The sequence below is a fragment of the Somniosus microcephalus genome, chromosome 9 (genome assembly GCF_052327205.1).
Source record: "Somniosus microcephalus isolate GS21.2 chromosome 9, FLI_Smic_1.0, whole genome shotgun sequence".
Lineage (NCBI taxonomy): Eukaryota > Metazoa > Chordata > Chondrichthyes > Squaliformes > Somniosidae > Somniosus > Somniosus microcephalus.
In genome coordinates, this window is record NC_140995.1 from 34,005,487 (window position 1) to 34,029,710 (window position 24,224).

Consider the following 24,224-nt stretch of genomic DNA (forward strand, 5'->3'; position numbering starts at 1 on the left):
AGAAAATAAAACAAATTTAAAAAAAAAAACCGCGGAGAACTCAGCCGCAGCCGGGGGGGAAAGGACCGGACTGCAAGAGGGGCTGGGAGGCGCGATTGAAAACCGCTGTGGAGGGCGAACGCAGCAATACGGCAATCGCCGTTACAGCCAGCGGGAGAGACAGAGCCCGAGCGAGCGGGAGAGACAGACCGAGCGAGCGAGGGAGAACGAGACCGAGCGAGCGAGGGAGAACGAGACCGAGCGACCGTGGGAAACCGCCATTTTTGGAGGCGGGGAAGAAGACAAGCGCGGAAAACCGCCATTTTTGAAAAAAAAAGAAAGTTAAAGAAAAATTTCGTTGTTGTTTCTCAAAAAGATTGCGAAGATGCCTAAGCGTGGTAACATCAACGATTTCGATCCTGAGGTGGAAGATTGGGCCACGTATGTAGAACGCATAGAGATACATTGTAAGGCAAATAACATATCAAATGATGATAAAGCACTAACCTTACTAAACTCAATGGGTGCGAAGACATACGGGCTATTGAAGCATCTTCTATCACCAGCTAAACCGGCGGATCAGACTTTCGCTAATATTGTTGCTGTCCTGAAGGATCATTTGAACCCCGCACCGCTGATGTTAGCGGAACGATTTAAATTTTATGCGAGAACGCAACTGAAAGAGGAAAGCAACGCGGAGTACTTGGTTGAACTACGTAAGCTAGCGAAATACTGTCAGTTTGGGGAAAGACTGACAGAGGCACTGAGAGACAAATTCGTGTGTGGATTGTCGAAAGAAGGAACACAAAAGCGGCTGCTTGAAGAGAATGATCTTACACTTGATAAGGCTGTCACACTATTGCAGCATCGCATGAAGCCGCAGCGAGAGGCACTGCGGAAATGCAGCTGAAGGCAGCGGTACTCAGCGTAGATCAAATGGCTTTGGGTACAGCGAAATGTTATCGTTGTCGAAAGACAACACACGATCAGAACCAATGCTGATTTAAAAATCAAGAATGTAGAAAATGTGGCAAGCTTGGTCACATAGCTAAAGTATGCCGGTCAGGTAAGAAGACCAGCAACAAAAAGTCACCGCAGGAAAAGTGCAGAAAGGTACATAAGGTGGCTGAGAAGAGTTCGGATGAACAGAATTCGGATTCAGACTCCAACAGCAAGGAACTGGGTAGTCTGAGAATTCACAATGTGAGTAAGGAAGCTGACCTACAAACTATCTGGGTCACACTTCAGATAGCAGGAGTCCAAGTGAAGATGGAATTGGACACCGGATCGGCGTTGACGGTCATGAATAAGCAAGATTACAAAAGGTTATTCACACATATTCCCCTACGGGATACGGAGATAGTATTGCAGACATACACGGGGCAAAGAGTATACCCCATCGGAAAGATAAAAGTCAAGGTGGTACACAAGGGCAAAGAACACCAAGGAATGGACTTATATGTACTACCTGAGGGAGGTCCACCACTTCTGGGACGGGAGTGGATCAGGAAAATAAATATGGACTGGCACCCCCTAAACGCAATAACGGTAGATCCCGGAAAGAAAGATGTCAAACCTGAACGATTGTCCAGAATATTGGATGAGGCTAAAGAGGTATTCCAACAGGGACTGGGAACACTGAGAAGAATTAAGGCAAAAATCAAGATTGCGGAACATGCAAACCCAAAATTTTTCAAAGCCAGACCGGTACCTTATGCGATACGACCTGCTGTGGAGGCTGAACTGGAAGGGCTTGAATGTTCAGGGGTACTGTCTAAGGTGGACTGGAGTGAGTGGGCCACGCCCATTGTTCCCGTCATGAAGCATTCATCGAGTAAAAAGCCAGGGGAACCGGGGAAGGTCCGCATCTGTGGAGACTTCAAGATCACAGTTAATCCGGTGCTTCACACGGTGCAATATCCGCTTCCACGGATTGAGGATATCTTTGCTTCATTGTCTGGCGGGAAACACTTCACCAAGATAGACCTGGCGCAAGCGTACTTACAGATGGAAGTTGAGGAAGAGTCGCGCCATTATCTCACAATCAACACGCACAGAGGCTTGTATCGATATAATAGACTGGTTTTTGGAGTGGCTTCGGCTCCAGCGATTTGGCAGAGGGCCATGGAGCAGGTCTTACAGGGAATTCCAAGCACTCAGTGTTACTTGGACGATATCCTGATTACAGGAGAGGACGAGGAGGAACACCTCGCAAATTTGAAACTGGTGCTCATCAGGTTGAAGGAATATGGACTTCGAGTTAATCGCCAGAAATGTGAGTTCTTTCAGAAACGGATCTCGTACTGTGGTCATGTCATTGACCAGGAGGGGCTGCACAAGTCACCTGACAAGATCGAAGCTGTTGTGAAGGCCCCCGCTCCGGAAAATGTATCCCAGTTGAGGTCGTTCCAAGGGTTGATTAACTAATACCATAAGTTTCTGCCAAATCTATCCACGGTGCTGCACCCGCTGAATGCTCTGTTGCGGAAAGAAGTACCATGGAAGTGGAGCGAGGACTGTAAGAAGGCCTCTCGCAAAAGCAAGGCATTGATCACCTCAGAGGAAGTGTTGGCTCACTTCAACCCAACGCTACCTATTCATCTAGCTTGTGATGCTTCCCCTTATGGTATTGGAGCAGTACTCTCACACAAGTTGCCAAATGGCTCAGAAAGGCCAGTCGCATTTGCATCCAGATCATTGACCTCCGCTGAGCGCAACTATGCTCAGATAGATAGGGAGGCTCTCAGCCTTGTGTGGGGAGTAAAGAAATTCAATCATTACCTGCAGGGCAAGAAGTTTACACTGCTGACAGACCACCAGCCGTTGGTATCCATATTCAACCCTAAAAAGAGCGTTTCCACTATGACAGCGCAAAGGCTACAGAGGTGGTCCATTTTCCTAGGGGCACACCAATATGACATCGAATACAAAGGGTCAAAACAGCATGGGAATGCTGACGGGTTATCGCGCCTACCGTTGCCAACGGTAGAAGAGGCGCCTACAGTGGACCCAGTGGAGATGTTCCACTCAACCATAGTGGAATGTCTACCAGTAACAAATTCTACGATCGAAAAGGAAACAAGAAATGACCCGACTCTCTCACGAGTCTATGATTTAACGGTGAAGGGATGGCCAGCACATGGCGAACCAATGTTGCCAGCATTTTCGCAAAGAAGAGAACAGCTGTCAGTGTGCCGAGGAACTTTGATGTGTGGATCCAGAGTGGTGATTCCACCCAAACTCCAGCATAAAGTGCTAAAGGAGCTTCACGAGGGGCATCTGGGTGGAGTGAAAATGAAGAACCTAGCCAGAGCGTTTGTGTGGTGGCGAGGTATCGATGGAGACATCGAAGAAATGACCAAGAGCTGTCTAGGATGCCAGAAGGTCCAAAACGCCCCACCACAAGCTCCTCTGCATCCATGGGAGTGGCCCTCATCTCCATGGCAAAGGGTACATATCGACTTTGCTGGTCCATTTATGGACTCAATGTTCTTAATCGCGGTGGATGCACACTCCAAGTGGCCGGAGGTAATAAAGATGTCCTCCACCACCACGGAAAAAACCATCACAGCATTAAGGACCATATTTGCCAGGAATGGGCTGTCGGAACAGATCTGTTCTGATAATGGACCGCAATTTGTGTCCGAAGAATTCAGGAAGTTCTTAAAAATCAATGGGGTTAAGCACTACACGTCCGCCCCATACCATCCCGCCACCAATGGATTAGCTGAAAGGTTTGTCCAGACCTTCAAGAAGGCCATAAAGGCCATGGGTAATGAAGACATAAATCTACAACATAAGGTAGATAACTTTTTGTTGGCGTACAGGAATGCAACACATGCGGTCACAAACCAAACTCCCGCCATGATGTTTTTCAATAGAAGACTAAGATGCCGGCTGGATTTGATCAAGCCAAACATCAGAAGGGATGTAGAGAACCGGCAATTTCAAGGCATGAATGAAAGGCCAACTAGAACCTTCCAGATAGGTCAACAAGTTTTGGCCCGGGACTTCCGTACCGAGAAATGGCAGCCTGGAACTATTTGCAAACGACTAGGACCGCTGATGTATACCGTGGACATTGGTGAAAGCATAATAAGGCGCCATGTTGACCAGATCATAGAGTCATCCGAAAAGGGCCAACCTACTCCACAACTCTATACGCCTAATGTTGAAGCAGAGATACCCATAGCATCTACCTCCGATCCGGTAATACTGGAATCAGATGAACCTGACACTGGCCTTCAAGCCGAATCGACCTTGCCAGAAGAACCTACTACACCACCGAAAACTACTACACCACCGAGGCGTTATCCGGACCGTGTCAGGAAGCCTCCAGAGAGACTGAATCTGTGAACTGTTTTTACATGAAGTTGTGTATATATGTTATGATGTTATGTTTAATGGGAATATATACTGTTAACCTAAAAAGGGAGGATTGTAGTGTATGTAACGTTCCACCTTTAAGAGAACTATTTTAAGGGTTGCACTACTTTATCTTGGCTGCTGTATACTGTAATACCGGTGGTGACCACACCGGTATATAAGTGCTGTGTAAGGATTTATTGGGCAGTTCCGCCCTGACCTTCAACCAGTAAAGTCCTGTTAAAGTTTACTCTTGTGGTCTGTGTAGTAATTCGCAATATAACACACAGACTTAACATCTATGGAGTCGGGCATCCTTGCCACTGCAGCCATAAGCTCAGTGTGCCTCTGCTCCACCTGGGCGCCCATTTCAGCGAGGAGCCGCACCTCTTCTGCGCTAACTGTAGCAGGACTGGAGGCCAGACTCTCCCTCTGGGGAGAAGGCCGCCGAGCTTCCCTACCCCCCCTGCATTGCTGCAGCCCGCTGGGCCCCGGAGCTTCACCCTCCTCAGACCCTTCCCCCCTGCTCCCCTCCAGGGAAGACGTGTCCCCATTATGGCCATGGGCTGCCTCGGCTGAGGGTGGCACTGATGGTCCAGCTTCCTCTTCCTCCTCGCCTTCAGAATCACTCACAGTGGCAGCTTGAAGGCCCGCCTCCTCACCTGGCGAATCAGCATCTGAAAGCAGGGAGGTACAAGAGTTGCTTTCGTGTGAGGACAGGGCGGCAGTGAGGGAGGCATGAGTGCTGCGATGCACTGTATTGGTTCGATAGTGGCAAAGGATGCTGGTGTGAGGCACAAGTGGAAGGAGAGAGGTCAAAAAGGTGATGACCTTACCATTGCTGTCCAGAACGGGGTCGGCATCTCCAGTGGCGATGGGGCCAATCATCCGGCCTGCCATAATCCGCTCCACTCGCTGCTCCAGATCGCTGAGGGCTTTAAGGTCAGGCCGACCTCCCCCGGTCCGCTGCTGCTGCCTTCTATTGTGGGCCAGCTTGCCCTGCAGGAGAAAGGACGGGCTCTGAGTACAGTGTGAAGACCTGATCTTGGCTGCACTGCCTCCCATGGTGGAATAGCCCTTACAGTGTGAAGCCCTGATCTTGGCTGCACTGCCTCCCATGGTGGAATAGCCCTTACAGTGTGAAGCCCTGATCTTGGCTGCACTGCCTCCCATGGTGGAATAGCCCTTACAGCGTGAAGCCCTGATCTTGGCTGCACTGCCTCCCATGGTCGAATAGCCCTTACGGTGTGAAGCCCTGATCTTGGCTGCACTGCCTCCCATGGTCGAATAGCCCTTACAGTGTGTATAGTGGTGAATGTGCATGTGAGTTTCATGAAAGGCCCATAGGTGTTGGATGAGGGCTGGGCATTGGGGCTTTCAGGACCCTTTGGCCATAAAGTGAGGTGCACATGCAGGGATGAAGAGGATACTGAAAAGGGTACTCACCCTGACAACCCGAGTGAGGTCGTTGAACTTCTTCCTGCATTGCACAGGGGTCCTAGGTACCATGCTGCTGGAGGTCACTCTGTGTGCCACCTCCCTCCAAGCTTTTCGATATTCGTTGGGCAGCAGCCTCCTGCCACTGTCCGGAAACAGGATAGATCGCCTGCGCTCCACCGTGCCAACCAGAACCTTCAGGGCCCCCTCACTGAACCGCTGCGCTCGCTCCCTGGCCCTCTCCATGGTCCTAGGCATTAGAATGTGGCAGCAGCTCTGTCCAGGCTGAGAATCAGGGCTCCAATGTGCAGGGTGTGGCTGCAGTCCAAAACGACCCTCCCCCTTTAAGAGCTGACCGGCGCCAGTGTGTCTGCGTGCAATCACTAACTGGCCGCACCTGCGCTGCGCCTGCCCTCGGTGGTAGCGCCTCGTTTCTCCGGCTTAGCGCCTTAGGACAGTCGTGCAGTGCCTGCTTTAGCGCTCCAAGCACCTCTTGGGGCGAAGCAGGTCAATTTCGCTGAAGGTGACGATAATTTGCGCCGGGCGCTAAATTTTGCACCCGCTCGACTATAACGCCCCAAACGTGGCAATACTGAATTTCTAGGCCAGTGTCTCTTTAATATGATATATAGCACATAACTGATGCAATTGTTTTCCAGTATTTAACATCCAGGAAATATTTTTCTCATTCTGTTACACAATGTGGAAAAGGCATCGCTGCAAATTATTTTCTTCATATTTGAGCCAGTTTTTTTTTTGCGCTAATCAAAATGAGTAACACCCCAGCTATTTTGTGACAATTTTGCCTCTTCCAATGGTAGGCCCCATTGCACACCACGCTCTAATCCTTAGCTCACAAGGCAGCCAGGTGACTGTACTCACTACATCTGAGAACTGTTAAGTTTGAACTCACACAATCTCACTCTGTAACACATCACATTAGCACATCATTACACTGTAATACTTGGCCAGTGGTCTGAGCAATTGTAATTCTGAATTTTAGAAGTACCAGAGTGAATTGCAGCATCGCAAACACTTCTTGGGCTGAAGTTTCTCTGGAAATTTTAATCTGGACATTTTGTTTGTTTTCTGGAATAGAAATTCTACCGTGGTGATCAAAAGGTGAACCTTTAAAAGTGAATGTTGCACAAACAAAAGGCAAGGAATGAGACAACAGCTTTGTTTTTAACCAGCTGCCACATATAGTGGTGTTTAAAGTGAGAAAGTTATGCTGTCACTCAGGGGCTGAAAGTAGTGGGGGTTGTGTTATATGTGAGCCACTTTGGTAGGTACTCTTCTACATCTGACTTAAAGTATTCTGTTCCCAACCTTCATCTTGATCAGAACCAAACGTGGCCTGATCCAACTCCCACTTCACTCTCACTCTGATCTCTCTGTCCTCGGGCTATTGCATTGTTCCAATGAAGCTCAGCGTAAGCTCGAGGAACAGCACCTCATCTTTCGATTGGGCACTTTGCAGCCTGCCGGACTCAACATTGAGTTCAACAATTTCAGATAATTATCCCTGCCCCCATTTTTCATGCAGTATGATTTTTGCCATTCCCATTTGCAACATTTTATCTTTTCTGCCTCTTACAAAAGTACAGGATGTTCTTTCTATTTCTTCCTCCCCTCCTAACCGCCCCCCCCCTGTCTCTGCACCTGCTTAATATCTGTTACATCTCCAGCTTTTTCCAGTTCTGATGAAGGGTCCCAGACCTGAAGCGTTAACTCTGTTTCTCTCTCCATGGATGCTGCCTGGCCTGCTGAGCATTTCCAGCATTTTCTGTTGTTATTCCTTGGAGACACAACCTGACCTGACCCCACTGTGAGCCAGGCCAATTAGAAACGAGATCAGTTGTAAGATATTTTAGTGGGAGCTTTGTAGCCACGTCTGGGATTCCTATACCTGACCTAGATCTGCTCGATGCTTGATGTTAAAGGAGGATTGTTGAGATACCGCGGCAAACGTGGGAGTCGAGACAGAGCTATTGAAAACACAACTGCTTTATTCTGACCACATGGCAAACAGGAACTAGAAAAGCCCGCACATCCACTTAAATACTTCCCAGACAGGAAGTGCTCCCGGCAGCCTGTCCCTGCGGGAAACAAGTTGCTGGAGGAAAGGGCCCCCGGCTGGGGGCTTCTGCTTAGACTGTCTGTGCCGCCGTGAGCGGATTATGTCCAGTGGTGGCGTGTCGCCACAGAGCTCCCCCCAGAATCCGCTTAGGAGGAGTGGATGAGTCGTGACGGTGGTCTAATGGTTCTGCCGCAGCGGCTCTGAGTGGTCGCCGGTCTGGTTGGTTGGGTCGGGCGGTTCGCCGCCGGCTGTGCTGGCTTGCCGGGGGGACGGCCTCTGGCTGGAGGCTGGGCCACGGGGACCTGTTCCCCTGGTTCTGTGTGTGCTGGTTTGAGCCGGTCGATGGAGACTGTCTCGACCCTGTCGCCGAGTCGCAGCTTGAATACCTTGTCCCCGGTTTGTAGTACCTCGTACGGACCGTCGTACGGGGGTCGCAGGGGCCCGCGGTGTGCGTCGTGTCGCACGAAGACGAAGCGCGCCTGCTGTAAATTTGGCGGGACGTGAGGTGCGAGTTCGCCGTGTCGGTTGACTGGAAGTGGGGCGAACTGCTGAGCGGAAGAGAAAGAGTCGAGCCGCTGCTGTTCGGCCGACCAAGACTTGGTAGGCTCCGGAAGGAATTCGCCTGGGACGCGCAGCGGTTGTCCGTAGACTAACTCCGCTGCCGAGGACTGGAGGTCTTCCTTGACCGCGGTGCGTAGGCCGAGTAGCACCCACGGTAGGCGGTCAGTCCAGGTACTGTCCTGCAGGCCGGCGCGGAGTGAGGCCTTGAGTGACCTGTGGAAGCGTTCACAAAGTCCGTTGGCCTGCGGGTGGTACGCCGTGGTGCGGTGGAGCGTCACCCCGAGGTTGCGTGCTGTGGCCGTCCAGAGTTCGGAGGTGAACTGGGCGCCTCTGTCGGAGGTTATGTCGGCCGGTACGCCGAACCTCGCAACCCAGGTGTTAACGAACGCCCTGGCGATGTCGGCTGTGGTGGTGGAGGTCAGCGGCACTGCCTCAGGCCAGCGTGTGTAGCGGTCGACCATCGTGAGGAGATAAGTTTGGCCTTGCGATGGCGGCAGGGGACCGATGATGTCGACGTGTACGTGGTCGAAGCGGCGGCTGGGTACCTCGAAGTCTCCCAGGGGTGCTTTGGTGTGCAGCTGTACCTTAGCCCGTTGGCAGGCGAGGCAGGAGGTGGCCCAAGTCCGAACATCTCTGCTAAGGCCGCGCCAGACGAAGCGCTTGGAGAGGAGTTTGACGGATGCGCGGGAACCCGGGTGAGAGAGCCCGTGGAGCGCGTCGAAGACGCGGCGGCGCCAGGTCTCAGGGACGACCGGCCTGGGTTGGCCGAGTGAGACGTCGCACGTGACTGCCGTGGCTTCGGGCCCGTGCGCGACCTTGGCTAGGCGTAGCCCTGGCAGGCTGGTAGCCGCCGAGAGGAGGTCTGGGTCCGTGAGCTGGGCCGCTGCTAGTTGTGCGTAGTCGACCGCGAGGTGATTCGCACAGACGGCGGGACGGGAAAGGCAGTCGGCGACCACGTTGTCTCTACCGGAGACGTGCTGAATGTCCGTAGTAAACTCGGAGACGGCCGCGAGCTGGCGTTGCTGCCTAGCGGACCAGGGTTCGGTGTGCTTGGCCATCGCGTATGTGAGTGGCTTGTGGTCCACATACGCGGTGAAGGGGCGGCCTTCCAGGAGGAACCTGAAATGGCGGACCGACAGGTGGAGTGCGAGAAGCTCGCGGTCGAAAGTGGAGTATTTGACCTCCGGGGGGCGCAGTTGGCGGCTGTAGAAGGCAAGTGGCTGCCACGCGCCATTGACCCACTGCTCGAACACGGCCCCGACCGCGTGGTCGGAGGCGTCGGTGGTGAGCGCGACCCGGGCATCGGCCCTCGGGTGCGTGAGCAGAGTGGCGTCGGTGAGCGCGTTTTTGGTGGCGTCGAAGGCGGCTGCCGTGTCAGTGGTCCAGGCTACGTCCATCTTGCCGGATTTTCCTCGGAGGGAGTCGTATAGGGGCTTCATAAGGGCTGCGGCTCTGGGGATGAACCTGTTGTAGAAGTTCACCATCCCGAGGAACTCCTGGAGGCCCTTGATGGTTGTGGGGCGGGGGAATTGTTGGACGGCCTGCACCTTGTTGGGCAGGGGGACGGCCCCAGCAGGGGTGATGTGGTGACCGAGAAAATCGATCTCGGTTAGGTCGAATTGGCACTTCGCCGGGCTGAGGATGAGCCCGTGTTGGGCTAGGCGCCCGAACAGGATGCGAAGGTGTTCGAGGTGTTCCTGTTTGGAGGAGCTGGCCACGAGAATGTCGTCTAGATAGACGAATAGGAAGTTCAGGTCCCGGAGGACTGAGTCCATAAGACGCTGGAAAGCCTGTGCTGCATTCTTGAGGCCGAAGGGCATCCTCAGGAACTCGAACAGGCCGAATGGGGTGATGACGGTCGTTTTGGGGATGTCCGCGGGGTGTACGGGGACTTGGTGGTAACCGCGCACCAGGTCGACTTTGGAAAAGACGGTTCGTCCGGCCAGTCGGGCCGAGAAGTCCTGGATGTGTGGCACCGGGTACCGATCGGGGGTGGTGGCGTCGTTGAGGCGGCGGTAGTCCCCGCAAGGGCGCCAGCCTCCGCCGGGCTTGGGGGCGATGTGGAGGGGCGAGGCCCAAGGGCTGCTGGAGCGGCGGATGATGCCGAGTTGTTCCATGTTGGTAAACTCGGCCCGCGCGATTTCCAGCTTGGCCGGGCTGAGTCTGCGGGCGTGGGCAGAAACTGGGGGGCCGGTGGTGGGGATATAGTGTTCCACACCGTGCTTGGTGGCTTTGGCCAAAAAGGTCGGGTTAGTGAGGGCGGGAAACTCAGCTAGGAGTGCCGAGTAGTCATCCGTGGCTCTGGCGAGGCAGTAGGTCGTCGGGCCGGCCGAACGGGCCGGGGTAAAGGCACCGGGGATGGGGGCCATAGTGTTGATGTCGACGAGGCGGTGCCTCGGAATGTCGACAAGGAGGCCGTGGGCGCGTAGGAAGTCGGCGCCAATGAGTGGGCAGAGGACCTTGGCTGTCAGGAACTCCCAGCGGTAGCGGCGGCCCGCGAGGTCGAGCGTGACCATGCGGGTGCCATATGTGCGGATTTCAGAGCCGTTGGCTGCAGCCAGTGTGATACCCCGTGTGCCGCGTTGGATCTCGAGGGCGGAGGCGGGGGTGATGCTGTGCTGGGCCCCTGTGTCGCACAGAAATCGGCGGTTGGTTCTGTCGTCAGTGACGTACAGTAGGGGCTCCTTCTGCCCCGCGGCCATCGCGGGGGCCGGTGCGGGGGGGGGTTTGAAGGAACACGGTGGCGTGCAGCGTTGAGCCCTAGCGCCAAAACGGGTGTGGTAGTAGCAGTGACCCGGAGTGGTAGGGCGGTCGGGCCTAGCGGCCCGGGAAGACCGCGTGGTCGTTGCCGTGAGGTCGGGCGCGACGTCGCGAGCGGCCTGTGCAGAGAGCAGCCGGTCGGCCTTTTCGGCTATCTCATTCAGGTCCGTGGAGTCAGACTCCACAAGGAGCGGGCGGATGCTGGCGGGGAGCTGCCGAATGAAAAGCGTGCGAAAAAGGGCGCTGGGATTTTTGTCGTCGGAGAGGGACAGCATGTGGGAAAGCAGGTCTGATGGTGAAGCGTCACCAAGGCCGGGGAGGTCCAGGAGTTGGCAGTGGCGCTGGTAAGAGGACGTTTGAAATTTTTTAAGTAGCGCAGCCTTCAGATGCTCGTACTTGCCCTCCGTTGGTGGATTCTGCAGCGCTGCCCAAATCTTGGGGACTGTAGCGTAGGTGAGCGAGGCGACGAGGTAGTCGTACTTCGTGGCGTCGACTGTAATGCCTTTCAGCCGGAATCTGGACTCAGCTTGAACGAACCAGGCTTCGGCGAGGTTCTCCCAAAAGTCAGGTAATTTAACCGTGACTACGTTTGTATCCGCCATGCTAGCTTAGGATCCGTCCTGAGCGTCGGGGTCACCAGTGTTGAGATACCGTGGCAAACGTGGGAGTCGAGACAGAGCTATTGAAAACACAACTGCTTTATTCTGACCACATGGCAAACAGGAACTAGAAAAGCCCGCACATCCACTTAAATACTTCCCAGACAGGAAGTGCTCCCGGCAGCCTGTCCCTGCGGGAAACAAGTTGCTGGAGGAAAGGGCCCCCGGCTGGGGGCTTCTGCTTAGGCTGTCTGTGCCGCCGTGAGCGGATTATGTCCAGTGGTGGCGTGTCGCCACAGGATAAATATTATTTTCCTTTCACTTTCACAAATAAATCCTATTGAAGACCAGTAGATAAGAGCTATTAAAGGTTATGTAAAGGTGACTGAATATGTAAGGATAAAGTCAGCGATACCCAATGGGAGCTGGGTGCCGCACTCAAAGGAAACTCAGTGTGAAAGTGTTGTAGCTCTGTCTCCAACCTGCACTCCGTCAAGCATAGACTCCCAGTGGGAATGCAAGATCACTGAATTCACCCTGTAATTAAGAATTTAAGCGTGTAAGAGTGGCCGAAACATTTAGCACTCCTGTGAAAATTATTTTGATGTCATTGAACTTACACAAAGTGCATCACATCTGTTAGAAAGGAAAGTGTCCTGATGAATGAGAAAAGAGCATTGTGCCTGTAGTGTATGTACCTTTAAGACAGAACTACTTTTACAGCTACTGTATACTGTAGTACCGGCAATGACCACACCTGTAGATAAGCCTTGCGCATGCCTCTGTACCCCCAGTCTTGAGACTACCCTCCTCCAGTAAATACCTGTTTATTGTTAAGTTACAGCATCCGTGTGGTTATTGAAAAACATCATACTCTCAGAATCACGGATCTAACAGTGGTGACGAGTGTCGATTCGAATCTACCTGCAACTCTGCATTTCCCTTCGAGGATTTGCTCCGGGAGGGCGGTGTAAGAAAGTCGAGGCCAGGAACACGGGCGTCGACCATGAGCAACCGCCCAGTCGTCCGGCAGAGAGTGAACATCGCAGGGGAGGCTGTGGAGAGTCAGGCTTGGTTCCGCAGCCACGACGATCAGCAAGAGACTGACGACAGGTCCAGTGCAGACCCTTCCCGGACAGTGGTGGCTGGAGCCGACCGACGGCGGAGAGAAAGCCGAGCAGCGTCGACGGGGTAAGACAGAGGGTAAAGCGCACAGGGCGCAGCCGGGGGTTGAAAACCAAGCGGTGTCGAGAAAAAAAAGTGAAACAAACCGGAGAGAGAGAGAGGGTAAAGCAACAGCCGGGTTCAGGACTGAGCGGCGTCGAGAAAAAAAAAGAACGCGCAGAGCACAGCCAGGGCTCAAGGGCTGAACAGTGTCCACGGGGAGAAGAAGGGAGAGCGCAGGAGACGCCATTGAGCCGTGGAGAAGAAGGAAGAGCGTGGGAGATGCCATTTTTAGAAGCCGCAGCGGAGAAGAAGGGCGAGCGCAGGAAGGAAGGAAAGCACGGGAGACACCACTTTGTGCCAGCGGAGAAGAAGGGGAAGCACAGGAGACGCCATTTTTGACAGTTAAATCATACCCAGGGATGCCGAAGAGTGGCAGTATCTCTACGTTCGACAATGAAGTCGAAGATTGGGCGACATATGTGGAACGTATTGAGGTGTACTGCAGGGCGAATGAAGTGCCAGATGCTAGGAAAGCACTGGTTTTGTTAAATTCCATGGGTGCAAAAACTTATGGGTTACTGCGAAATCTAATAACCCCAGAGAAGCCGGTGAACAAGAATTTCGAAAGCATAGTAGAAATCCTACAGGACCACTTAAAACCCACACCGCTGCTGATAGCAGAACGATTTAAGTTCTATAAAAGGAACCAACACAAAGACGAAAGCAATGCTGAGTACCTAACGGAACTGCGCAAGCTATCGAAACACTGCCAGTTTTGAGCGGGACTAGCAGATACGTTAAGGGACAAGTTTGTGTGTGGGCTACAAAGTGAAGGAACCCAGAAACGGCTTCTATCAGAAAAGGATCTTACGCTGGACAAGGCTTTCAGTATGGCAGTATCATACGAAGCAGCCGCAAGGGGCGCTGCAGAGATACAACGGAGACCACAAGAATATGGCACCAATGAAATGTCCTATGGAACAGGGAAGTGCTATCGCTGCGGCAGAACAACACATGACCAGAAGGATTGTTGGTTCAAGGACCAAGTGTGCAGACAGTGTGGAAAAGCAGGACACATAGCAAGAGTCTGCAGGTCTGGGAAGAAAACCAACAGTAAGAAATCTCCACAGGAGAAGTACAAAAAGGTACACCAGGTGATAGACAGTAGCTCAGACGAACAGAAAAGTGACACAGACTCCGGAAGCAAGGAGCTGGGTTGTCTGAAACTACATAAGGTAACAAAATGGAGGATCACCAGACTATCTGGGTTACACTCAAAATAGACGGAGTCCAAGTGAAAATGGAATTGGACACAGGATCAGCCCTAACGGTCATAAACCAAAGGGACTACAAGCGGCTATTTTCACATATACCCTTGAAAGCTACAGAGATTGTCTTGAAGACGTACACGGGGCAAAAAGTCTACCCCAAAGGAAAAATAAGGGTGAAAGTGATATATAAAGGCCAGGAAATACCTAAAATGGATATGTATGTATTGCCAGATGGAGGACCACCACTGCTAGGACGTGAATGGATCCGGAAGTTACAATTAGATTGGCGTTCCATACAGGCACTGAAGGTTGAGGCCAAAAAGGATGACGACGTCACACCTGGACGACTGTCAAAAATGCTAACTGACGCAAAAGAAGTGTTCCAGGAGGGACTCGGAACACTAAAAGGCATAACAGCAACGATTAAAATAGAGGAAAATGCAAGCCCAAAGTTTCTTAAGGCCAGACCAGAGCCTTATGCGATCAGACCAGCTGTTGAAACAGAGCTGGAAGGGTTGGAACGTTCAGGGGTACTGTCCAAAGTGGACTGGAGCGAGTGGGCTACACCCATTGTTCCTGTAATGAAGAGGTCGTTGAATAATACGCCTGGGGAACCAAAGAAGGTCTGCATCTGTGAGGATTTTAAGGTGACAGTGAACCCAGTCCTTCACACGGTACAATATCCGCTTCCACGAATTGAGGATATTTTCACCTCGCTATCTGGAGGTAAACGCTTCACCAAAGTTGATCTAGCCCAGGCGTACTTGCAAATGGAGGTAGAAGAAGCTTCGAAACAATACCTTACGATTAACACTCATAAAGGTCTCTATCAATACAACCAGCTGGTGTTCGGGGTGGCATCAGCTCCGGCTATCTGGCAGAGGGCAATGGATCAAGTCCTGCAAGGGATTCCAGGGACCCAGTGTTATTTGGACGACATCCTGGTCACGGGCGAAAATGACAGTGATCACCTCGCCAACTTGGAGAAGGTGCTCACCAGATTAAAGGAGTATGGGCTACAAGCTAATCGCCACAAGTGCGAGTTTTTCCAGAAACAGATCTCATATTGTGGCCACGTCCTCGATGAAGAGGGGTTACATAAGTCCCCTGAAAAGATTGAGGCAGTAGTCAAGGCTCCAGCACAGGAAAATGTGTCACAACTGAGGTCGTTCCTCAGGCTGGTAAACTACTACCACAAGTTCTTACCAAATTTGTCCACGGTATTACACCCACTGAACACCCTACTGCAAACAGGGGTACCATGGAAGTGGAATGACGAATGTAGACGAGCTTTCCAGAAGTGTAAAGAATTGATCACATCAAAAGAGGTGTTGGCCCATTTCAGCCCAGCACTACCAATTCGTTTGGCATGTGATGCATCACCCTATGGTATTGGAGCGGTGCTGTCACACAAATTCCCAGACGGGTTGGAGAGGCCAGTAGCCTTTGCGTCTCGGTCACTAACCTCAGCCGAGCACAACTACGCCCAGATTGACAGGGAGGCCCTCAGCCTAGTATGGGGAGTAAAAAAATTCAACCACTATCTGCATGGGCAGAAGCTCACCTTGCTGACTGACCACCAACCACTTGTCTCCATCTTTAATCCTAAGAAGGGCGTTCCAGTGATGACTGCACAATGGTTACAAAGATGGTCCCTGTTTCTAGGGGCGAATCAATATGAAATAGAATATAAAGGCACGAAACAGCATGGGAATGCTGATGGGCTATCGCGCCTGCCACTGCCTACTGTGGAGGAAGCACCAGCAGTGGACCCTATCGAGATATTTTATTCGTCAATAATTGAACGATTGCCAGTAACGAATGCGGATATAGAGAAGGAGACCCGCAATGATCCGACGCTGTCTCAGGTATATGATTTGACGGTGAGGGGATGGCCAACACATGGCGACTCACTGTTGCCAGCATTCTTATCCAGAAGAGAACAGCTGTCAGTATGCCAGGGGACAGTGATGTGTGGATCCAGAGTGGTGATTCCACCCAAGTTAAGGGAGAGAGTGCTAAAGGAGCTACATGAAGGTCATCTGGGGGGAGTGAAAATGAAAAGCCTTGCTAGGGCTTATGTGTGGTGGCCGGGAATCGATCAACAAATCGAAGACCTAACCAAGAGCTGCTCAGGATGCCAGAAGGTCCAAAATGCACCACCACATGCTCCTCTACACCCATGGGAGTGGCCCTCCTCTCCATGGCAACGGGTGCATATTGATTTCGCTGGTCCATTCATGGACTCAATGTTCTTAATAGCAGTGGATGCTCATTCGAAGTGGCCTGAGGTGATAAAAATGTCCTCAACCACTACAGAGAAAACTATTGCGGTCCTACGGACCATATTTGCCAGAAACGGCTTGCCAGAGCAGATTTGCTCTGATAATGGACCACAGTTTGTGTCCGAAGAGTTTTCAAAATTTATGAGAAGGAATGGGGTAAGGCATTACACATCCGCCCCGTATCATCCAGTCACAAATGACGTGGCTGAGAGGTTCGTACAAACCTTTAAAAAGGCGATAAAGGCCATGTGCGATGATGAAATTCCACTACATCATAAGGTGGACAATTTCTTATTAGCCTACCGAAACGCGACACATGCAGTTACCAACCAGACCCCGGCCATGATGTTCTTTAACCGAAGGTTGAGATCTTGTCTGGACTTGCTCAGAGCAAATGTGCGAAGAAATGTAGAGGACAAACAATTCCAGCACATCAATGAGAAGCCAACAAGGAGCTTCAATGTAGGACAACCAGTCTTGGCCCATGACTACCGAACAGAGAAATGGCAACCCGGAACGATATGCACAAGGCAGGGGCCATTAATGTACACAGTGGATGTCGGGGAGAACATTGTGAGACGCCACGTCGATCAGATCTTAGCGTCACAGGAACGAGTCAACCCCATGTCTCGAGTACCTGGGGAGGAACCCGACATACCGGTAGCATCTACCTCAGAACCAGTAGCAGTGGAAACCGATGAACTACCCGATGGAAAGGGGCCAGAATCGCCTCTGCACCAAGAACGAGAACCTCAGGAAAGGCGCTATCCCGAAAGGGTCAGGAAGCCGCCCCAAAGACTGAATCTATAAATGGACTATTGTTGTTTAATGTACATGTTAAAGTGTTAATTGTTATTTGAATATTAGGGGTACTACTAATCTAAAGGGGGAGGAATTGTAGTGTATGTACCTTTAAGAGAGAACTACTTTTACAGCTCCTGTATACTGTAGTACCGGCAGTGACCACACCTGTATATAAGCCTTGCGCATGCCTCTGTACCCCCAGTCTTGAGACTACCCTCCTCCAGTAAATACCTGTTTATTGTTAAGTTACAGCATCCGTGTGGCTATTGAAAAACATCATACTCTCAGAATCACGGATCTAACAGTGCCAACAAGGAGGATTGAAGTGGACATTGTAACTATAGTAACAAATGGTCTTGTAATACTGTGACACACACACACACTAATATATATGTACTAGTGTACATGAAAGTTGAAAACAATGGTAGAGGAACATTAACATCTTGAGACAGCAGAGATGCCATTGACTTACTAAACCGTATTACAAAGTGAACAGCATGCCGCACAGTAGCTTTAGGCAATTCAAGTTGGCATTTGGCAGAGTATTCTGGATTCTGCAAAGGAGTTATGGAATGCCTGATAACTTATACACAGAATTTGGTGAGGGATTCATATTATTGCCATTATTTCATCTCATGCCAAAGCCTGCCATCCAAATGGAGAAGACGATACAGTAGGTGCCAAGAAAGGGATCACAACTGCAGAGAGGTTCGAGTTAAAGATCAGCGTCCAGAAAGAACAGGAGAGTTTAACATTCCATAGTCCTTGCGACACGATTGTGCTGCAGATCTGGTGGGAGCGAAGTGGAAGGGCTGGAAAACAGGCTTGGTCCCAGTGCTGCAGTACAATACAATAATAATACAATACAAATCGCTTTATTGGCATGATAAGGTACATCTTATGTTGCCAAAGCATCAAAATACATTTATGGTTGAACACATAAACGCGGTTCCATTCATACAGTGTATAAACAGGTATATCCCTGAGTTTATAAATATATTTTCGCCTTGTTTATATATACTCTTGTCTTAGTTTACTGGTTGTCCCTCTGTTCATGGCAAGCTGTAACATAGTGTGCCGCCAGTGTTACACAGCTTCTCTCCTCCCCCAGTAGGAATGGGAGTTTTTGGTTGTCAGTCAGATTTCTGAATTCAGGGCATATTTGTGAGAATTTTTGATAGAAATTCTCTCTGATGCCCTGATATTTTCCACAGGCTGTGAGGAAGTGCATCTCTGTCTCAACTACTCCCTGACTGCAGTGAGAGCATATCCTGTCTTCTCTTGGCAGCCTGGTCTGCCTGTGTCTGCCTTTTTCGATCGCTAGGCTATGTTCGCTAAGTCTGTGTACCTTGTCAAGGTTCTTCTCAGTTTGTTATCCTTTACCATGGTCAGGTAATCAGCTATGTTGTATTGTCTGTTTAGGGCCAAGTAGCAATTGAGTTTGCTTTGGGTTTTTGTTGTTTCTGCCCAATATGACAGATATTTTTCCTTTTGCTTAGCGACGATTGTGTTGGGTCGAATTCTTTGTGTTACCCTGTCACTGTCCTGGGGCTGGTTATTGTTAGTATTGTTATTAGTTACTTTATTGAGTCCCAGGACTAGTTGACTGAGGGTATTCTTCTTTATGGTCAGCTCTTGGCATTTCAGGGCGTCGTAGTGATAGCATTGGGGGTTGCTCATTTGTAGGTGATTCCAAAATTTGGTGGCTCTTTTTTGGATAGTGATTATTAATGGGTATTGGCCTAGTTCCGCCCTGCATGCGTTGTTTACTGTTTTCCTTTGAGTCCGGAGGATACTTTTACAGAATTCCGCATGTAGGATCTCAATTGGGTGTTTGTCCCATTTTGCAAAATCTTGTTGTGTTAGTGGTCCCCAGACCTCACTGCCATAGAGTGCAATTGGTTCAATTACTGATTTGAAAATTTTGAGCCAAATGCTAATTGGGATCTACAGGGGCTTGCGAGGGGTGTCATGTCTGTCTGCGCCAGAGGGGGCGAGCCGGGGACATCCTATACTGGGAGTTCCTGGATCCTGCACCTCACGGGGACCCGGTGTAACTTCAGAGGTTGGTATGCTAAGGGAGAAGGGGTGTACAGGGCGGCTTTTGAAGAGCGGATGTGGGGACCACCTTGTGGGTGCAGGCCAGGGAAGTTATCTGGACCCCTGAAAGTGAAATTGGTCAGTCGGTATGTTTATCTTGGTGGCATTATTAATGATATAGGAACTGCATTGCTGATGGCAGAAAGAAAAATGTTGGTACTGGTAATCTTTAGCAGACTTCTGAACACGGCATATTTTTCTTTTAAAAAAGCAAAGATAAGTGGTACAAATAACTGCTACAATTTATTCTGGCAGATGGAACAAGCTGCAGAAACACTATAATTGAGAAGCAATTGAAGAACACTGTAATCAGAACCCATTACTTTTGACTTTGAACAGTAAGTGTAGAGAAAGTTGTGAGAAAGGATTAAAATGGTTATGATTTGCACGCTAAAAAAATGACTTGTTTTCATGATGACTTGGGTATACAGGGCATAATTTCAAAGTTTGCAGATGATACGAAACTCAGAAATGTAGTAAACAGTGAGGCACATTGTCGCAGACTTCAGGAGGACAGAGACAGGCTGGTGAAATGGACGGACACATGGCAGATGAAATTTAACGCCGAGAAGTGTGAAGTGATACATTTTGGTAGGAAGAATGAGGAGAGGCAATAAGAACTAAAGGGTACAATTTTAAAGAAACAGAGACACCTGTGCGGGGGGGAGGTGTACACAAATCATTGAAAGTGGCAGGACAAGTTGAGAAGACTGTTTAAAAATAAAGCATATGGGATCCTGGGCTTTATTGATAGAGGCATACAGCACAAAAGCAAGGAAATGATGCCAAACCTTTATAAAACACTGGTTAGGCCTCAGCTGGAGTACTGTGTCCAGTTCTGGGTACCACAGTTTAGGAAGGACGTCAAGACTTTGGGGAGAGTGCAGAAGAGATTTATTAGAATGGTACCAGGGATGAGGGACTTTAGTTATGTGGAGAGACTAGAGAAGCTGGGGCTGTTTTCTTTAGAGCAGTGAAGGTTAAGAAGAGATTTGATAGAGGCATTCAAAATCATGAATAGTTTTGATAGAGTTAAACAAGGAGAAACTGTTTCCAGTGCTTGAAGGGTCGGTAACCAGAAGACTCAGATTTAAGGTGATTGGCAAAAGAACTGGAGTTCACATAAGGAAACATTTTTTTTACACAGCGAGTTGCGATCTGGAATGAACTGCCTGAAGGGGTGGTGGTGGAAGTAGATTCAATAATAACTTTCAAAAGAGAATTGGATAAATACTTGAAGGGAAAAATTTTGCAGGGCAATGTGGAAAGAGCAGGGGAGTGGGATTAATTGGATAGTTCTACCAAAGAGCCAGCACAGGCCCGATGAGCCAAATGGCCTCCTTCTGTGCTGTATCATTCTATCTGATATCTTTTATCAATTGTATGATTGTAGGATTCTATGAAACGGAATCCTTTGGCAACAGCAAGAGCATTCGCAAAGGTTGGTGATTCTTCATCAGCATCATCATCAGCCTCTTCTTATTTCATACTTTCACAAAGGTAAATTTCAACCCCTTGGACGACTGTAGTTTAGAAAGTGTTACCAGAATGATGTCTGTTAGTTCAGAGATACTTCCTCAACTGGCAGTTATGAACCATGCAAGCTGGAAAATAGTAGAGGAAGGTACAGAATGAATTACATGAACAAGGACATGTCAGTGAGGTAAATCATTTAGGAATGGCAATTGTGTTGGCAAAGGATAGTGACCCTTCATCTAGTGTCATCATTGGTCCTTGATGAATGAGGTGAGAGAGAGGCAGAGGTTGGGACACTGGAGCTGTTTGCACAAAATGTATAATATTTGTTGAGTTTTTTGTATTTGTAGAAATAGAAGACATTAGTAAGCTAGCATAGTTTATATTATGTGACGTTTTGAGCTGATAAAAGATTCCCCCACCCCCGAAATCTGGTGTACACGCAATGCCAGAAAAGCTGTCAATAGGTAACTGCCTTAAACAAAACTGGTTGATTAGTTTAGTAATAAATTCCTAGGATTTGTTGATCCCAAGTAAGTGGAAACAGCTTATTTTTGTTGACCACTTTTTATGGCTGGTTTAATGATGAGATAGAGGACTCTCTCATTTTCTTTCTCATCTGCTCTCTCTCCACCCCCTCTCTTTCTCCCAATATAATCTTCATCCATCCATCAAGAAGAGACTGATGATGATGCCGATGAAGAATCGCCAACCTTTGCCGTTCTTGCTGTTGCCAAAGGATTCCATTTCATCATAAAAACCTATGCCATTTGGACACTGCAACCTCTCAGAAGATATGTCTACAAAGGCTTTTGTCTCTTGCTAATACAAACTTATTACATGTTGAAAACAAATCTATTATATAGGGCTTCATGAGCATAATATTAGTGGCGATCATCCTGTTCTAAATTTGGATCTCTTTTCTTTGATTACTTATCTCCATTTTTAATATCTGGCTTTTCTTTGTTGAGTACCTCCATTGTGTAGTTTTTCATGTTGGTTTGGGGAGGTATTGAACCAGTATGAAGGCTGATATTGAATATGTTTGCGTTCTTGTTGGGATAATGTCTTTACATCCTGTCTGTCCTTTATTCAACATAGGATGTGATATTTTGGAGACTTCTTTTAACTATGATGTGGGATAATGCCACAGTACCTACTAAAAAGGATTTGTAACCAACATACAGCATACCTCTGATCTTTACTGTTATCACCAATACTGTTATCACCAATACTGTTGTCACCAACACTTGAGAGAAGAAAACTAATGAGAACATTAATTTCTAATTTATTTAACCTATATTAATCACATAGGCCCACATTAATGAAACAGCCAAGCCTTTGGCCTTCACATTTGTGCCAACTGTTAGAAGACTTCCTGTTCACATTCAGATAATCGATACCACCAGATTCTCACCCCAGACTGGAAAACAGCAAAACCTTGGAGCCAATTCTTCAGTGATGAATGAGGTAATGTCACCATTTTCAACATTGATGCAATTTTTTTCACTAACAGATCTTTCTATTAAATAATTTGAGAAGAATGACTTCCGACACCAGTAGGAAGCAAACACGGCACAGTACTAATACGCATTGTTTAGTACTGTCCTCTCAACATTGACAACAATGAATATATATTCAATGCAAGTTTGTCTCGATGCTTCAGTACCCTTGTTGGCTTGATGTATGCTAATGAAAATCCTATCAGACACTACACTTAGTGGCTACTTTTTCCAAAATAAATACCTAACTGCACCTCACCATTTTTTAAATGTTGAAAAGCCTACACATCACAGGGTGCTCTGTTACTATTATTGCATTATGTTCTCAGATGAGCTGTTGATGTGACCTTTCACTAGGAAAAGTGCTCAAACACTAATGGCTGCAACACACACCATTCCCAGAAATCTTCTATATTTACAAATGGTCTTTTTATATGATAGACTAACAAAGTTTTATGTATGAGTCAGATTTCATATTAAATCTGTAATGCAGTTATTTATAATGCTCAGTCTGGCAACTGGGAAATAAAGCTAAATATTCCCACAGTTGGCAAATCTGTCAGTCACTCTGGCACATGAGAATTTAATCTTGCATGTTTTCATCTTCCAGCATTCTTAAACTACTGCTTCTCACCCTGACACAGTTTGCATCTCCATTTCCATGCCTGAGACTATCTACTTAATGATAATCTTTCCAAGACTGAAAGAAAGAAAGAAAGACTTGCATTTATATAGTGCCTTTCATGACCACCGGACGTCTCAAAGCGCTCTACAGCCAACGAAGTACTTTTGAAGTGGAGTCAATGTTGTAATGTTGACTGCTTGATACTAACAGTAGCTTTTAGTGTTCTGTGGAACCAACTTCATTTGTTTCCTGACTGCCCCCCCCCCCCCACAACCATCTCTGAGATAACTACAATCTTGAGGCTACCTAGACTATCCTTTAAGACAATAGCAAAATACTGTGGATGCTGGAAATCTGAAATAACAACAGAAAATGCTGGAAATACTCAGCAGGCTGGGCAGCATCCATGGAGAGAGAAACAGAGTTTCAGGTCTGGGACCCTTCATCAGAACTGGAAAAAGCTGGAGATGTAACAGATATTATGCAGGTGCAGAGACGGGGGTTGGGGGGGCGGTGGGGGGAGTTTAGGAGGGTAGGAAGGAATTGAAAGAACACACTGTGCTTATGTAAGAGGCAGGAAAGATAAAATGTTGCAAATGGGAATGGCAAAATCATACACAATGAAAAATGGGGGCAGGGGTTATTGTCTGAAATTGTTGAACTCTATGTTGAGTCCAGAAGGCTGTAAAGTGCCTAATCGAAAGATGAGGTGCTGTTCCTCGAGCTTACGTTGAGCTTCATTGGAACAATGTAATAGGCCGAGGACAGAGAGATCAGAGTGGGAGTGAAGCGGAGAATTAAAGTGACAGGAGACTGGAAGCTCAGGGTCAAACGTTAACTCTGTTTCTCTCTCCACGGATGCTGCCTGGCCGCCTGAGTATTTTCAGCATTTTCAATCCTTGAAGACATTGGCCCAGAATTTGCTGCAATGGAACATCTCACGGCTTGCCCTGTTAGTTATACTTGTTGCTACACCCTTCAACTCAAAAATATTTTGCCCACAAAGTTGCTGGAAGTGCGAGTTGATAATGGCGCAGCGAGGGCAACAAGGGCATTTGGGACCTAGGTGAACAGTGGGACAAACAGTGTTTCTCTTTAACCAATGAGATTTAAGGATTGAGAAATAAGCAAGGGAAGGACTGAGAAGGAGGGTGAATTAGAGTGGGTGAATTCAATGTCAAATCAGTTACAGAAAGAGAGTGAAAGAACGATG

At 48.9% G+C, this 24,224-nt stretch overlaps 1 protein-coding gene across 18 annotated transcripts in view; it reads left to right on the forward strand.

Annotated features, from left to right (window-relative positions):
- mlip (muscular LMNA-interacting protein) overlaps positions 1 to 24,224 on the forward strand; it is a 224,656-nt gene that overhangs the window by 53,410 nt on the left and 147,022 nt on the right. For all 18 annotated transcript variants that reach the window (XM_085996506.1, XM_085996503.1, XM_085996504.1 and 15 more), the window contains exon 4: positions 22,199 to 22,354. In XM_085996506.1, the coding sequence (XP_085852632.1) occupies positions 22,199 to 22,354 (156 nt within the window). The remainder of the gene's footprint in view (positions 1 to 22,198; positions 22,355 to 24,224) is intronic.